Source organism: Lissotriton helveticus, chromosome 7 (assembly GCF_964261635.1).
Source record: "Lissotriton helveticus chromosome 7, aLisHel1.1, whole genome shotgun sequence".
NCBI classification, from domain to species: domain Eukaryota; kingdom Metazoa; phylum Chordata; class Amphibia; order Caudata; family Salamandridae; genus Lissotriton; species Lissotriton helveticus.
This window is the reverse complement of record NC_136068.1, coordinates 1687465977-1687484624: the sequence shown is the minus strand read 5'-3', so window position 1 is coordinate 1687484624 and position 18648 is coordinate 1687465977. Positions and strand designations below refer to the sequence as shown.

Below are 18648 nucleotides of genomic sequence, written 5' to 3'. Positions count from 1 at the left end.
AGAAGACACCTTTGGGTGCACTCATGCAATGCTGAAACCTTTCATAAGATCCTACCAGTGCCTCTTCCTTCTCTGGATCCAGGTTCTTTGGACCACTGCTTGAAGAACTTATGAAGATGTCAGCTGAAAACAGGAATCTTTTGGCTCCACTGTGTTCAATTTCACAGGCAGAGGAATTTCTTACAGGAGATCTTTTGGTTTGAATCCTGATGTTAAAGAGTTGAATCTGCCCTTTTGAGGAAGGGATTGTGGTTAAGAGAGGGTTCTTTGCAACAAAGCCCCCTCCCATTTAGTTCAAGCAACCACATTTGTGCTCTCCTAATGGCATGATTAGATCAACTCAAGCAGATATTCATATTGGAAGTTGGTAAATGTTTTTTTTCTCACACAAGGGAAGAGATGATTCCAGACCATTGGCCAATAGAAATTGTTCAAACAGGACTTCTCCTTCAGTTTTCAGCAGAGGCAGAAGAATGTTTTGCCAGACACATTCCCACCATATTCCCTTCAGGTCAGGGTAGTTCAGGCATGTCTTAGACATGAAATGAGTTAACTTGTTCATCTCTTATCAAAGGTTCAAGATGATAAACAGCTTGCTGCTTCTGAAAGAAGCACGTTTCTTGGCATACATTAGTCTCCTGGATGGCTATTTACAAATGAAATCAAAGCAATTTGTACTCATTTGTGTCAAATAGAGGATTAGCAGTTCCACCATTTGATCTGTCAGCGGTCCAACAATCTTTGAGCGTTCAAGGGGACAAAGCTTCCATGGTGTCATTGATTTCTTGAGCCTATCTACATGTTTATCTCTGTTCCTTCATATTTTGAAAATGTGTAACCTCCCATCACAGATGCACAAGGAACTAGTACCAGTGTCACCTCAGGTTTTACATATTCTTCAGGGGTGGCCGGATCTAAATAATCTGAACAATGGGGACCAATTTCATGATAAGGATTACAGACACAGGTGGTTTGGGAGCAAAATGTGATTCAAAGGAGATGCTAGGTAGATGGAATCAGCAGGATCCTTAAAAGTCTTCAAAGTTGGAGATGAGGGCAGTTAGTTTAGATCTAGAGGACCCACCACATTTTCAAGGCTCAATGTCCCTTTTCGTGATCTTTTTTAGATGTGGTGATAATTCCAACCCACAAGGTTCCTAGGCTAAAGTGTTCGTATATCGCTCAATTTTGTGGACTGTTCCCATGAGGCACAGGGTCAAGACTGATTTGCATACGGCCATGTCTGAACTGGGGTGGTGTGGTGAGCAAAAAACGATGGATTAAACCCAGATCTGTGATTTGGGTTGAATGTTTTGCCAATGTGCAACCTTTCGTCCATTATCTTGTGTGTTTTGCTGTTCGCCCTATGAGTGAAGGGTATGCCCTGACGTGGGTCCCATGCTCACTACGCCACTGGAGTCAAGCTCTCCTGGCTGATAGCCAGAAACCGGTCCTAGGATGCATGATTCCGGTCCAGGGAAGACATGGCTTGGCAGTTTGTGCTGGACTGTTCCCATGAGGCACAGGGTCAAGACTGATTTGCATATGGCCATGTCTGAACTGGGGTGGCGTGGTGAGCAAAATACCATTGGATGAAGCTGCAGCCTAACTGTGCCCCCTCAGGCCCGGTGCATAACAACGCAGAGGGTATTGTGGGAGTCCTTACATTTTACAGTGTTGCACTGACTTTTACATTACACTTTGTACACATGGCGATGGGATTTTAGCCGTACATGTGAGCGGGTTGAGAGTGAGGCCATCAGCATGGCAATGCCCCCTCAAGCATGATGGCAGCGCCAATGCAGCCTTGATGGTTAGTTGTATTTGGCACTCTGTTTCTGTGTGTTCACTTCGATTGTACAACGGACGGCGTCGAGAAGCCTCACTGGATTTCTCCAGGCGCATTTCTGCACTGTTTGTCATTGAGTCATCTGCCTGCACATGGGAACTAAGAGCGTGCCACTTGACACCATTTTGCTATCTATGGGCAGCATCTGCTTCTGTGTCCCTAACTGCAAAATGGCGGCCCACATAAATACCATTACTTTGGAGTCCGCTCCCGGCTTGCTGTTGCACTAGCTAAAGAAAGACCTCGATCCTCGAAGGAAGCAAAAGATAAACATTGAAAAAGGACCAAAAACAACAACTGTTTTATTAAAACGGAAACAGGACTACTCCTGACCAGCCCAGTCAATGGAAAGAGACACATGACTATCCGGATGGCTATGATGTCTTATGAGATGGCCATCTTGGACTGTCTACCTCTCTACCTATACAGGTCTGAACCTTAATCAAAAATGTAATTAAAATGTAATTAAATCATCTTGAGTTATCTATATCTCAATCCTTACTGCCCCAGCTACACCCCCAACCCTCCATTTGCCTGCCTTGGTGCTATTACTCTACTTGAGCCATCTCCTACTACTCCCTCTGCACAAACTTAAGCCACCACCACAGCTGCGCAACCACCTGCCTTAGTGTCCCCCCTGCTTCCCAAGCCCATCACCCCCTCACAGTACCGACCCCCATTTACGAGCCCATACACACATATCCTACTACTCCCTCTGCACAAACCTAAGCCACCACCACCGCTGCTCAACCACCCACCTTAGAATCCCCTCCTTCACAAGCCCATCACCCCCTCACAGTACCGACCCCCCTGTACGAGCCCATACACACATATCTCCCCATAACACCTTATCGTATACTAACAGTGCCTGCCCCACCATGGAGCTCACAGGTGCACATACCTACACCATCAACTACCCCCCAATCTCTCAAAAAAGACATCCAAATGCTTTTAGCACAATTGATAAAACTACACCCGGAAACACCCATCTCTGATCCCTACTTCTCAATAAACAAAGAACATATAACCACAAATATCATCTTTTAGACTAAACTGAGAGCGCAATGGAGGAAAGCATTCCTAGACATGTTTGTGATCTGCTCCACCAGAAACAACACGCATGATCTCATCATCTATATCTCCCCCTCCCAAAATTTCAAAGTGGCTGCAACCATCACCATATATAATAACGGAACTATTCTCATGCAATCAACAGACCGCAGATTAAACCTGTTGGATAACATCTTCCTCTTTATCAAAGAACAAGTGAGAAAACTCCAAGCCCCGCCCCAGGCTACTCCCACCACCAGCACTCACCCTGTCACACTGCCAAACTCTGCCTCTAGCCACACTCCCCTATTACCTCGACCAATATTTATATCCGAGCTCCAACTTACCCCTCCACACCTGACGCACACATAAGACACTACCACCTTCCTACCACACTGTCATTCACGCCCATCACAGCTTCACACACCACCACACTGTTATCACGACCATTAGCTACAATTAAGCTCCCCTCCCCATGAGATTCCTCCATAAGTCACTCCCCCCTTACCATTGCAGCAGCACTTACACCCTTCACAGACTCAGCATCCTCCCCATGAGCAAATATTTCACCCCCATTGTCAACACTACCCCATGCAAACCCACCAATACCACGACCACATCGCCACCACATACCTCTATGCCCATTACATCCACTCCGCATTACAGTCCAACACTCCCGGATCTGGAGATGGAGCTAGATAGGACGTCCCATAATAACCTTGAAGGCGGGCCTCCCTCTATCCAATCTCGGGATGCAAATACTCCTCCCACACCCTTAATACATCCACCGAACTTGCTCTCACCCTCACCAGACCCTAGAAGAAAAAATACAAGCTTCATCTGACGTTTTTCTGAGTCAACCCTGGAACAACAAATTTGCATGACTAAATCAAACTCTCACCTGACCCACTCAGAAGTTATGTTAAAATTGTTGGCCCCAAGATGAAAATCAGTTCCTTTTCACAGTAAATCAACCCGCCCAATCCGCAGGACTAATCCGTTATCAGAGAAAGACGTACTCTCTCTGCTACAATCCTACGAACCCCCACACCGGAATTAAAACACTATAACTACAGATTACACTCCCAAAATGGCCCTAATCCCAACCATTCCCCCCAACGTTCACAGGCCCACTAAACTCAACCCCAGAGGCATCATCAAAAAAATCTCAGACAAGTTCCCCTCATTCAGGAACCCAGCTCATCCCATCTCACGCCCCGTCTTAAGTGTATACTACTAAACTGTAGATCGGCCTCCAGGCACGCAGCTGACATAGCTGACCTCATTCTCACTCAAGAACCAAAATTACTAATTTTAACCGAAACCTTGTTAAAGGAATCATCCACACCCATCATTGACATACTAGCACCCCCAAACTATGATATCATCAGGCTGGATAGAATGGATAAGACAGGGGGGTATCACCTGCATACATCGGAACAATATCTCAGTAAACAGATACATATCAACTGTGTTCCCTTCTTGTGAATACATTTGCCTTGACATCACTAGCAATGGCAAACCAATTTGCTTTTTCCACACCTTCTATCATCCACCAGGTGACAGCCTCACCTTTACCGAATAATTTATGGACATAGTCTCTACTAATGCCAGACATCAAAACACCCAAATATTTCTAGGAGACTTCAACCTCCAGTGGATTGATCCCAATGATGCAGTTATCAATAGTCTCAAAACGTCCTCACGGATCTCGAGCTCACCCAAATTGTGAACAGCTCGATACATGATAAAGGATCCATCCTTGATTTAGTAATGGCTAAAATTGATTCCATCCAGCTAGACACGATCCTCCCATGTGATTGGTCAGATCATCATATTGTCACATTCTTCATCAATAAAACAGTGAAACTTAACTTGGGTCAGCCCACAAGGCCTAAAGTATGGAAGAGGGACCTGAAAAACATTGACCCTAACACAATCACAACTTCCAGCTACAACTTACTTCTTCCCTCCGTGGGGATATCCGATGTGTATTGTCTCACCAACCACTACTTCAATTCCATTAACATGATACTATATGAGGTAGCCCCCCTCCAATTAAAGAGAGTCTCCACAAAAGACTCTAAGCCATGGTCTGATGGAAGATTCAACGAGGACAGACGATCCCTAAGATTATTTGAACGCAGATAGAGCTCAGCTCCATCCGCCAATCACCTCAAGACACTAAGAAAGAAAAGAAACGCATACTACAGAAAGATCAAGCACACTAAAGCAGACTTCTTTAGCCACCAATTAGATCAGGCAAAAAATCGTCCCAAAATTTTTTTCGAGTTAATTAAAACTCAATCTAAGGATGCACCTCACTGACCCCAAAAAAATTAGGCGTACGACCCAACGGTGAAAAATGTGCTTCCTTTTTCTCTCAGAAGACCGCTACCATAAAGAAGGACCTTCTCAATTATCTAATCACACACTCTGTTGCACACATGAACCCCTCACCATCCCTTCTAATTTCTCCACACCGAACCTCATCAAAGTTTGATCTCAAAAACAATGCATCTTGGTCATCCTTCAATTCCTATAATGAAGAATCTATTCTTAAAATGCTGACTGCCTTAAATCCTGCCAATCACTTCATGGACCCTCTCCCAGCAAACCTTGTAAAAGACTTCACCCCGCTGGTACTACCTCTCTGGACCAAGATCATAAATAACTCTTTACGCCAAGGTTGCATCCCTGACACCCTCAAGGCCGGGCAGGTATCCCCCATTCTAAAGAAACCCACGGCTGAAACTGCGGACTTAAACAATTACCATCCTATATCCAACATCCCTACCCTGGCCAAACTCTTAGAAAAGTGTGAACACCTCCAGCTGCTAAGACAAATTGAACAGTTTAAGCTACTCAACAAATACCAATCAGGTTTCCGTGCAGGCCACAGCATGGAATCAGCCATGACCCATATAATTTAGAATGCCCTACAAATCCTACATCAGAAAGGTTCCTGCTCACTCATCCTGCTAGACCTTTCCTCGGCCTTTGACACTGTCAAACACGATAATCTGGTTGACCTTCTGAAACACAGAATGGGATTAGGTGGATCAGTTCGAAGTTGGTTTACTTCGTTCCTCCAAAACAGATCACAACGATTCAAGGTCAATCACTCCCTGTCCAAACCTGTCCCAGTCGCTTTAGGAATCCCACAAGGGTCTGCATTATCTCCGACATTGTTCAATCTTTTCATGGAACCCATCACTGAAATTCTCTACTCGTCCAATGTGCAATATCACATGTACACTGATGACACACAATTATATCTTAAGATCTATACCCTAGAAGACATCAAATCTCTGAACACTATTCTCGGAAAACTCAGACAAGGCTGCCAGAAAATCATCTAAAACTGAATGCCCTCAAAACTCAATTCCTCCTAATGGCTCCCCCTGCCCAAGTACCCATAATGCAAGATTGAATCAAACACCTTACTGCACTCAACTGCCAACCCCTCATTGTTGATTCAGCAAACTCTTTGGGAATATCATTGGACAGAACCTCAATACGCAAAAACACATCTGCAACACAACAAAAGGAGCAAATGTTCAGATAAACACTTTGAGAAAACTGAAACAATTCGAGCCAGATAAGGATTTTAAGCTGGCAGTACAAGCTCTAGTCATCCCAAGAGTGGATTATGGAAGTGTCTCTCTCTACGGCCTGCCCAAAGCGGCGACAGCCCCTCTAAGAGCCTCAATCAACGCCACAGTGAGGCTCATCACTGGCTCCAAAAAAAGTTCCCACATATCCCCTGACCTAAAATCCCTTAATTGGCTACCTTTTGCAGCCGGAATTCATTTGAAAATAGCATGTATGACACATAAAGCCATTCATCACAATACACCCAGCTATCTGGCTCAGAAACGGGTGCCCTCTTGTGGTGTCAGATCCTCAAGAAGTGCCAACAACCTTCAACTGAAACCACAAAGATAAAAAAAAACATATAACCGGACATTTTCAGGGATGGCACCAAAATTTGGAATGCTCTAGCCCTTTAAACCAGACTTAATCCATCTACTGCATTTTTCAAAAAAGAAGCAAAATCGCTCCTCATGGTTAAATTCACTTGAGCAGGGGATACTATCATTTTGCGACCCAATGTATCCTCTACGTGGAACTTTATAATATTCACAGCCCAGCCAGGTATCCTAGATACTGTATCTATATTATGCTTGATATACAGTGAACACCTTACTTTGTATCATATACCTTGTTTCAACGATAAGATGATTACACTACTATTGTCTATCAGCGATCTTGATGCTATTTACCTTGTTTTTATGTAACTAAGACAATTACATTGTAAAGCGCTCTGATACCCACAAGGGCTTGGTTCACGCTGTTTAAAACTCTCAAAGTAAATATAATAAATACAAATAAAAATAGATACTTTTCAGTCTTTTTACTGGTGATTAAAATTGAAATCCTTCCCCATGCAGTTCTTTTTCATTGCCACTTTTGGCACTTTAACATGAACCTGTGCGCTTGTGCAGGGCGCGGCTGTACACCTGTCTTCATACGTATTAGTGCATTGCCTAAAGCACATAGATTTATTTGTAAGCAGAGTAGATGAACCACTTATTACCGAGTCCGAACATTACTGGGTGACTCACCTTCCTCCTCTGATCTCCTGCACCTGGCGCAGCATATCAGACAACAGACTATTAGAGCAAAGATGAGGAGGAATCCCAGAAATCCACCCACGACCGGGGCAGCGATAGAGATTGGGGTGTACTCGGCCACTGCTGCCTCTGTAATTTTTTTAGAGAAGAACAAAGCTTGTGGTCAGGTACTTACAATCACTTGCAGTGAAATTGCAGGCATTTTAATGGGCATGTGATGTTTAACAAAATATAAACAAGCTCACAAGAGTTATATTGTTTCAAAGTCTCCCATAAATCCTTATTCTCCTTTTCTATGTGCCAGATTCTGCCAATTGTAATAACTCATATTATATTTTTAGGCCGGGAATTAATCACCCAGTATAACCGATACAGAGTGTATCTCTTATTTCCTCCGAAATGATGCAGTTCACAAAAGGGCTATGTGTTTTTCATACATGCATAATCAAGGCAGCATAGCACATTTTATACAAAATTATGGAAAAAATTAACAAGGTTTATTTTTCTAAATATATCAGCTGGTCAGTTTACTTAGCACCAGGTAAAATGTTGATTATGCCTGCGTAATCTCGAGTAATGTACTGTACAACATTTTGCGCTATGCTTCGTATACAATTTACCCCGAATAATGAAATGATGCCATGTTAAGTTATTTCAAGACAGTTCGGGTTACAATCTTATTGTAGGAGCCAAGGAACAACACGAACATCCGCAACTAGCTGTTGTTCGTGGTACTAGTGTTTTTTGCACTATTTTTTAGTTTGAAATACATCCTCATGTGAAAGGTGAACGCATAGGCGCATTCCATGTCTAAATTTCAGATTTCATTTTGCATACATTTTTTTGAGAATTTTTACGCACACCCTCAACAATGCACACGGCACAGCCTTCATTTTAATGGAAAATTCTAAATTATTTTCAATTGTGTCCAAAGCAGAGGAGCAGGCCCTGCTCTGAAGAGAAACAAGGGGCATATTATCAAGGGGGTTTAGCTCAGCTTTTTTGGCTTTAAAAGCCAAGAAAGCGGAGATAAAATTATCTCCCTATTACCTAGCTGTCGCTAACACCAGTTAGCGACAGCCAATAGGAGATAGCGACCATCTTGGGCCCCACTTTGCATGTCAGTGATATTTATCACTAATGACATGCAAAGTGGGCGTGCCAAGATGTTAGCAACTGGAAACAGTCGCTAACATCGCTATCTCCTATTACCAACTTTTGGAGATATTCGCGCTAAGCGCGAATATCTCCAAAAGCTAACACCTGCCCTGAGCTGTTCTTAGCCATGTCATCCAATGGGAGGTGGATAACATGGCTAAGAGCATTAGTTCGGTAATGCATGAATATCGCTGACTTTTCAGCGATATTCATGCATTGCGGCCGTTTTTTATCGCATTTGCGATAAACCTTGGTAATACCAAGGTTTATCTGCGGTAAAAATCACCGCAGCTCTGCGGTAAAATTTTGTCTCTAACCAAGCAATAGCGATAATTATCGCTATTGCTTGGTAATATGCCCCCAAGTTACTTGGAGAACCAGGGAGAAGTTTGACTGCTCACATAAAACACAAAGCCAAAGCAGGAGGTGTGAGGTGCTGAGGAGCAACAGAAATCACTGCCCAGCTGCTGCTGACGAGTATTATTATTACTTGAAAAACGTGGAAAGGTTTTATAGAAAGAAAAGAATCTAAGGTTAGGGCAATAATTGTAAATAGATGGGGGGGAGGTCAATGAATCGTAGAAGGGGAATTCATGTGGAAACGTGTGTATTTTTTCACATGCTAAATCACAGATACTGTTTGCGCAGATTTTGGGATGCTAGATATATCAAGACAGCACGATGCAAAGAGTATATTCGCAAGCAGTCAAAGGAAAACTGCTTCATGTCCATTAATGAGGCTGGGGAAATTTTTTAAAACGCAAGTGGATGTGCTGAAGACGCAGAGAAAGAGGTCTGCAATGGATTGGAGACATTAATTTCTGCAACTTCCGCCATAGAGTCTCCCCCAATAAAGATACATGTGATACCAAAAACATAAGAACTGGTCCTGCCCCCCAAGTGCATTAAATACAGTGCTTTGTTCCCAATACCGATTAGGATCTACGTGGATGAAATTGCTGGTCTAGAGGGCTTTGGTAACCTAGAAAGTATTGGACCATCCTTTGACAATGCTCTAATAATCTACCACAGGAGTCATGGTTTGCAAAGGATTTTGATATAAATACTTAAAAAGTATTTTCTTGACTAGGAAGTCAGTCTGCAAAAAAAGGCCAAAGAGGGACTTTCGCATTGGAAGTTTGAAATGAAAACCACACACTATTTGCTTCTTTACATCTTACTCCGTTTATATATAGCTTTTTTTAGGTTCAGATGATATTTTGTTTGAATTTATTATCTGTAGTGTTTATTTCTGTTCTTTTAACCTTGAATCTTTATTTTCTAGGTTATTTTATGTTCTAATGACATAATGTGGTACATTCTCTATTGCAGTTTTAATAGTTGTAAGCATTTTACAATCAGGTTTGACAGATTTAGATATGGTCTGGGTCTTCTGGACACAACTTACCAAATACGAATTCATTTCAATAGTCAATCAAATATCTTCTGAGCTTGTGCCCTTCAGTTAAATATCAAATAAACAAGAGAAATCCAACATTAAGTGGGAAAAGGAGAGTGATCAATGGATATTGAAGCACTCAGTGTTTGTGAAAATACCCCTCACACACCAAAAGGCCCCTTGGTGTCATGCTTCATCATCGGGGTCTTCGCACCCCTCTATCGGGATGCGGCGTGCTGCGACCGACGACTACGAGGGAGCACTTACAAAGTTGGCTATGTGTGGTGTACAGTGTGTAGGTTGTGTTACAAGTGAGTAGGGAGTGTTGTGAAAAGTTTTAAAAGGTACCTGGCACTAGAGCGGAAAAGAAAAAAGTTTTATTCTGTGCTCTGGCTGGTACCGTTAAAAAGAAAGTGCAGGGCGAGGTCAATCTGTTGTATTAATGAACAGGACCTCTGATGTGCTTATGTGTCGACATGTTTCGGAGACAGGCTCCTTCTTCAGGACAGGGGCACAAACTCCCTTCCCTACTCACGTCTTTTGCTACGTAAAACTGTGTATTTACAGAAAAGTGAATTTTACTTTAAATAGGCTAAGTGTGCCTACAGCGGTCTGCTACAAGCACAATGACCTGTAGAAAGACAAAAAAAGAGATTTGCCTAATGGTTACCCATGTAACGGGTAGTTCATGCAGGTGCAGTCACCTGGAACCTCACCATTTGCTTAGCGATAAGCTTCCATAAAAAAGACTCACTACACATACAACATAAAACATATAGAGCACTAGGATTTTTTGTAAACCTGAAATTCGTACTTGTGAAGCTTGGTTGTGGGCTTCATGAGCAAGATAGGAACGTCGGGGTGTTGCTTCAATGGCAATCTGCAGTAGAGGATGAAGTGGCCATTACTAATCATTCTTTAGCACTTACTTCTGTGGATGGTTTACAGATGATCGTGGCAGAATGGTACTCCTTTGGTGTTATACTCACATAGTAAGGACGCTCAGATCGCCGCCTTACCCCGTCCGCTGCTCCGCTGGTTGTGGAGTTGGTAGCGGTTTAGGCTATTTATAGGCCTTTTCGTTAATTGGGCGGAAGGGAAACTCATCCCATGTTTGGGTATTCCGCTGTGCGCCTGTATGTTCCAGATGCGCTGACATGGTTGTATGTGTAGTGAGTCTTTTTTATGGAAGCTTATCGCTAAGCAAATGGTGAGGTTCCAGGTGACTGCACCTGCATGAACTACCCGTTACATGGGTAACCATTAGGCAAATCTCTTTTTTTGTCTTTCTACAGGTCATTGTGCTTGTAGCAGACCGCTGTAGGCACACTTAGCCTATTTAAAGTAAAATTCACTTTTCTGTAAATACACAGTTTTACGTAGCAAAAGACGTGAGTAGGGAAGGGAGTTTGTGCCCCTGTCCTGAAGAAGGAGCCTGTCTCCGAAACATGTCGACACATAAGCACATCAGAGGTCCTGTTCATTAATACAACAGATTGACCTCGCCCTGCACTTTCTTTTTAACGGTACCAGCCAGAGCACAGAATAAAACTTTTTTCTTTTCCGCTCTAGTGCCAGGTACCTTTTAAAACTTTTCACAACACTCCCTACTCACTTGTAACACAACCTACACACTGTACACCACACATAGCCAACTTTGTAAGTGCTCCCTCGTAGTCGTCGGTCGCAGCACGCCGCATCCCGATAGAGGGGTGCGAAGACCCCGATGATGAAGCATGACACCAAGGGGCCTTTTGGTGTGTGAGGGGTATTTTCACAAACACTGAGTGCTTCAATATCCATTGATCACTCTCCTTTTCCCACTTAATGTTGGATTTCTCTTGTTTATTTGAATACCCAGTGGAGCATAAATCCAACGATTAGCTCTACCTCCCCCTCTTGTTTTTGATAGAGACTTCAGTTAAATATGGCTTTATTAAATTGTAGATTTAAGGGTCGACCTGGAAGCTGGTGTATATTTCTTGGCAAAGAGAAACTCAAAACTCATTGATTGATTACATCTTTATTCTTTAGTCTGGATTGAAACTAGCTAATGAAATTTGAAATTAATCAAATTACCTGAAGTGATCATAATCAACTCTGTGTTGCCCAGCAGCAGCTCCTTCGCTATGGCGGAGGAGCGCCCCCCCCCCCTGCTTAGAGCCAGCTGAGGGAAACAGGAAAAATAAAATTATGACATGCCATGATAACAGCAGAGAAGGAGTAGTGCACGCTGAAAATGAGCATGTCAGTATGGCCGGCTGTCTAAGGCTGACCAAACAGCCATGCGCACTTAGAACGCTCTCCAGCCAAGCTGTACCCCACAGCAAGAAGAGGCATAGGCTCCGGGACCTGAGTGAAAGTCAAACCAGACTACCCAGGCCAATTACTGAGCTGCTCTCATGCTGTATTAACAGTGTAACTATAAACCAAAACAAGCACCAGTATTGCCAACTGAGTAGAATGGGGGCCTGAAAATGTGCCACACAACTTACTCAAATAATCAGTAAGTCTTTGGAACCATTATTTATTCCAGAGTGAATCAGTAATTTTTTTATTTTCAATTTATATCAAACCATCATTGAGCAATATTCACATATTTATATACATCATTATTTACACTCCACATAACATACGACAATTTTCATACTTGGTACCACTTTCAACCATACATACACAACCTCGCAAACATGAAAAAAAAATTTGACATCAATTACCACATAACAAATAACCAAAAATTTGATTCAAAGGAAAACAACACAGGAAATCAGATGAAACATTTTAGAAAATTAATTCTTATTTCTAGAAAATATCATCGTGCTGTATAACACCGTGTTATACAGCACGAGGATATTTTCTAGAATATATCCTCATGCTGTATAACCTGGGGGCACAGAGCACTCAGGCTTAACTTAGAGGCAACAGGTAAAGAATTTGTGCCACACTTCAAACAGTAAAACTGGGAGAACACTATACAAAAAGATACCACACCAGGTTAGAAAAATAGAGCAGAATGTAATAACTATAGCAAGACCAAAATGACAAAATTTCAATCAGTAAACCTGGAATTATGAATACTTAAAGAATAAAGTGTAAAATAACACCTTAGAAGCACAAAGCTCCAACCATGGCTATCTAGTCACGCAGGACTGGTCAAAGTCAAATTTTCAGGATGACCATGATGGATTGCAGGTACGATACAATCGCAGGTCAGTCCAGGTGAAGGGTTACCTTCTCAGGCTCATGCCAAGAGTCCTGTTCATGTTGCAGAGGGCTGCGAGGAGCAGAGAGGGCATTGCAGGATGCTGTTGACGAAGCACGAGGAGCCAGCCAGCATTGCAGGAAGCCATTGCTGAAGCTTTGCGAGGGTGGCCCTCTTGAGCAGTCAATGCTGCAGTGCGAGGAGTCAGACTGACGGAGCTCCATGCTGATTTGTGGCACAAGCGATGAGATCTTCGTGTGAACAGGCCCATGTGTTATAGCCCAAATGCTTGATTTCAGTGCCCTTAAGCCACACCAAGGGTCCAGGACGTGAGAGGCACCACTTGGGGTCAAGAAACCAGCAGAGTTGCCCTCTGAGTCACTCAGGGGTGCTGGGTTCAAATGAAGTTACAGGTGCAGTTCTCATTCTCCAGGCAAAGTGCTGCAGGCAGCATGTCAGCATAGCATAGCAGGGCAGTAGTTCCTTTGGAGCAGGAGTCCAGCATAGCTGCAGTCACTGTAGCAGCACAGCAGATCTTGTCACCAATGACGACCATCAAGGGGAAGGTCTGGTGTACCCAGCTCTACACGGGACAGCAACTGCCAGCAACAACTGGTAACATGAGATTTGCACTTCACAGAACAGCATTGATAGCCTGCATTGAAACTCCAGCAATGACCATTCACTATGCCTGACTGGATCTTCATGCTATATGGACCACCGTCCACAAAGCCCAGCCTTCTGTTTGCCCTAGAGTGACGGCCATACACAAAGGTAGCCCTGCTCCCCATGGCTGCCTCTACCGCAAACTAGTGCGCAGTAACTTTAGAAGATATAATTTTCAGCAGGACTAGCCTGGTCCCTATATGTTGCTGAACTTGTGACCTTCCCTGGGTTCATACGGCCAGAAAACCACACGTGGGGCTTTGTGATTTTGCCTGCTATACTTAAATTAAATCCTTGAAATTCCAGATCTCCGGTTCTACTAATTGGATTTTTATTGTTTTGGGGTTAAACAATGTATTACATTTTACTCTATTTTTCTAAATTATTGTGGGATTGTTCTTGTGTTGTGTTATCACTTTATTACTGTTTAAGCACTGCATCAATGTTTTACACCTTGCCTCCAAGTTCAGGCTGATTGTGCCAAGCTATCAGAGGGTCAAGCACAGGATCATTTAGTGACTTTTGAGGTTCACCTTGACAAGGGCTGTGGCTGTTGCTTGAGAAGACCTGGCCCCCACCTTAACCAGCAGCCCTATGTACTATGTTGAAATATTGTACTTCATCTTCAGAAAATATAAACAAATTAATGTTACAAAAAAATTATGTACAAAATTACAAAGGAAACAATTAAAAAATAACATGGTTGCAAAATATTGGCTTTCTTACATGCTGCTGTTATTGAAATGAAATGAAATACAGTATTTAATAAAGCACACAGCTACTCAAACTAGAGCGCCCTGCCACATATGTAAATATGGTATTTAATTTCCTAAGGTTTAAGTAGGAATTATCTTGAGAATCCCAAAGATAAAGAGCAATGACGTTACCACTGCACAAAACAACATAATTTGACAAAAATAACATCAATTTATAGTTAAATTGTCATTGCTTCTAGTTCCTCCTGGGATGGGATGAGATGGGAAACATAATTATGGGACTTAATAACTCCTACGCTCAAGATCCTGATGGTATAACTGCCAGTATACTCAAAATTGGTACATCGTTGTGGGCAATAATTCATAATCCGTCTGTTGTATTATTGTTTAAGGGATGATTTGACTCCTCAAACATTGATGGGCAACAACAAACTATGCTTAAGTATGGGTAAAAATATGTTTTTCAACACAAAATTATGCTCTGCGTGGCTTTTGCAGATTTTATTAGCACTCTTGACTGTGTCATCCGTGCCACATATGGCATAAATTAATTAAATTTGGTATTCCAATTGGGACATTGAGGCCATTGCTGAATTTCCATTCAGAATATTAGATAATAGTACTTCTGGGGTAGGAAATGTAGTGGTGTGGAACATTTGACATTAAAAATGGTTTAAAACAAGGCTGGATAAAAACCAGGAATTTGTATACTATAATCCTACTGTGGGGAAACCAGGTCCTCTTGTCTGTGCCATCTTTTGTGATATTTCATTCCATTCAAAACACTTAGCAACTGTGGCCTGGAAGAGGGTTGGGAAAGAAAAACATCTTTGAGTGATGTACCTCAGATTTACTTTAACCAGCCAAGTGGAATGGGTGTACAGAAGTAAATGAGTACACTATTCAGCTAATAATAAAATCTCCGACTATTAGACTGAAAGGTAACTCCATATTTGCAAAAAAGAGACCTCTGTTTTATCTGTCTTATAAATAATCATGCAGCATAGCAAGTCATATTGCTGTGCTGCGCTGCATGATAGGAAAGGAGCAGGAATGCACCATGCTTAAGAATGTACAACACATTCTTGTCATTTTCCAGTGATGGTGGACAATGCGCTGCCTAGCTCCAACGCAGGTCTGCGTTGTAGGAGGATTGCTTTTGTGCTAGAAAGAAAACCTTCCTGCGCAAAAACAGCCCTCTGAGGAATGTTCTTATTTCTATGTGTGCTGCATAATGCAGGACACAAAAACTGAGGAATTGCACCCACGGAACGCCTCCCTGGGGCAGAGTAAAGCAAAACAGGGATTTGTGCTGCATTGTGTTATTTTAGATTTATCAAGCCACACAAAGCCAAGCAAGTTGATCCTCTGTGGGTTGATGAATCATACTTGAGAGTTGTGTCGCTCTTGCACCCTGTTACATTATGCAAAAGCAATGCAACCCTTTGATAAATGTGCCCCTTTGTATTTTCAGGATTAACAAATTAGTGAATTTCCTGGTGAGGAGGGTGTCAACCCAGTTATGTCGTATTGATTTAGAAAGTAGAGATATGCTCCAATTTACTGCGCACTCTATAAAGTATAAGAACCCTTTTCTGTTCCTGGAGGAAAAAACTGGTATTTTCCTTCCTATAAATGAAGAAGGCGGAGTCTGATTTCATTGTATTTGTACACACCTGAAATTGATCAACTAGCCCATTAGTGCTTGGCTTTAAACAATTTTGAATAATAATCATCTTTCTAGCCAATACAAGCTGTTCATTGTGCCCAGAGTAGCAGCTATTCAGGGCTTGTGGACCTACCCCTACTACCACTAATCCTGTAGTTTAGTGGTGCTAAGAAAGATTTGGTAGAGGAGGAGCCTTTACACAGGGAACCACTAGCCCAGGCTATCCCTGCATAGTTCTGCATTCATGAGTGAAATCAGTTGTCTGCTACAGATCCTTTAACAAACATATTGTGTAATAAATTATCACAATAGGACCCTTGTCATGGGTTAGGTCAAACATCCTGTACTTGGTAATGGCCCACAGCATGGTGTTTGAAAACTCAGGGACGTAAACAATAAATTTGCGGGTTTTTATCATACTAATTCAAGCACTAATTCCTATTTCTCCAGAAATCACGATTTTCTCAAAACTGGTAATGAGGGCCTTGGTGCTGCATTGCACTTGTGTAAACCGGTGCTTGATTTGCAACAAAGTGTGGGTGCCCCATATATTTAGGTCGAGCCTAGGCAGCGCGTATGCACTGTCTGCAAGACCTGCTGTAAGCAGGATACGAGTGTAATCCCACCTGCTGTTTGCCATTTATTAACTCCTCTGTCCTTCTTCTTTCCTATCTCCTTATTGGTTGGCACTCCTGATTGATCCCTTCCATTTTATTGCAAGGAGCACCGGCCAGCTACAATTTTATTATGCTGTAAGTGTTTGCGTGTTTTGTTTAGGGATTACTTATTTTGTTTTTTGATAGTGATATTCTATCACCACAGAGTCCAGTTTTATGTTTTCTTTCTTTTATTCACTATGGCACTACTTCACGGTCGCCATGCCCACATCTTGCATATGCATGGGTGTCGCGCTTTTTTGTTTAGCACTGTGCCAGCTCTCATCATTATTTGTGCATTGCAAATGCTTTTTTCCCTTTATTTTGGTGTGGCTCGAGACAGCCTGACACATTTTACCATGGCATTCACTCCGGTGTCCGGTGAAGAGGAAGGGGAAGCCTCCCTCAGCATTTGAGGTGAGCCGCAAAAATGAAAAGCAATGTTTGCAGGAAAGCCTTCTTTTGGTGAAGTCTGTTAAACCGTATACATATATTTGTGGACTTTAAGGGATGGGGTGGGACAGGAGTGGGGAGTCTTAAGAAAAACACGTGCATCTCCTGCTTTCGTGTTTCCTTTCTACTCCCGTCTTGCCATCCTGGGCTCTGTCCGTTTGAGCTGTGTGTTTTTTATCCATTTGTTTTCCGGCCATTCTTGGCCACAGTTCACAGCATGTCCAATGCGGTTTTATCAGTTGTGCATCTGCAAAGTTTTTTTCCCACCCATTGGGAGGGTGGTTGGGTTGGTGGTGGTTTCGCTGTCATCATCATTTGGCTCTTTCCCTACCTCCTGTCTCCCCATGACTGCCTCCCCCTCCCGGAACTACTTTATTTTTCTTTCTTCCTTTTCCGGCAGATCTCTGCTTGCCTCCCTCTGGTTTATTCCCCTTCCTGGGGACTTGAACAGCCAAATGCTGTTTCCACGTACTCACCTTTTTAAAAAACCAAAGCAAATACGTTTCTAATGTTTCCTCTTTGGAATGTCAGCGATTTCCAGATAACACACCATCTTCCTGCAGAGACCATTCGGCTTACACAGGGTCCTAACTGTTCAGTTTTTGCACTATCCATTTTTTTCCTGCTTCAACCACCAACTATAAACCATCTATCTATATAAACAAAAATGTAACTGTTCGTTCGTTCAAAATCTCAAATCTCCGAAAGTTCTTCACTGATTGCTTTGAAATTTTGATACAATGTTGCATTCGAAAACACAAGTGTTTTTATATACACAACGTTGGATTCGAATATGCGCGTGTTTTTAATCGAGAGCACAGACACATAAAAATGTCAATGTACGTTTGATAAAAATCTTAAATCTACAAAAGTTCTTCACAGATTGATTTGAAATTTTCACACAACGTTGCATTCGAATACACGAGTGTTTTTATATACACAACATTGGATTTGAACACGCATGTGTCGAATACGCGCGTGTTCTTAATCGAAAGCCCAAACAGACACATACAAATGTCAATGTGCATTTGATAAAAATGTTAAATCTACGAAAGTTCTTCACCGATTGATTAGAAATGTTGACACAACGTTGAATTCGAATAAGCGGGTGCTTATATATACACAACGTTGTATTAGAATACGCCCATGTGAAAATACATGCGTGTTTTTAATCTGAAGGACAAACAGACCCT

General features: G+C 42.4%; 1 protein-coding gene across 1 annotated transcript in view; it reads right to left on the bottom strand.

The window, feature by feature from the left end:
* LOC144767621 (uncharacterized) overlaps positions 1-18648 on the bottom strand; it is a 111827-nt gene that overhangs the window by 78262 nt on the left and 14917 nt on the right. The window contains exon 3 of the mRNA XM_078651027.1: positions 7528-7665. Within this exon, the coding sequence (XP_078507153.1) occupies positions 7528-7665 (138 nt within the window). The remainder of the gene's footprint in view (positions 1-7527; positions 7666-18648) is intronic.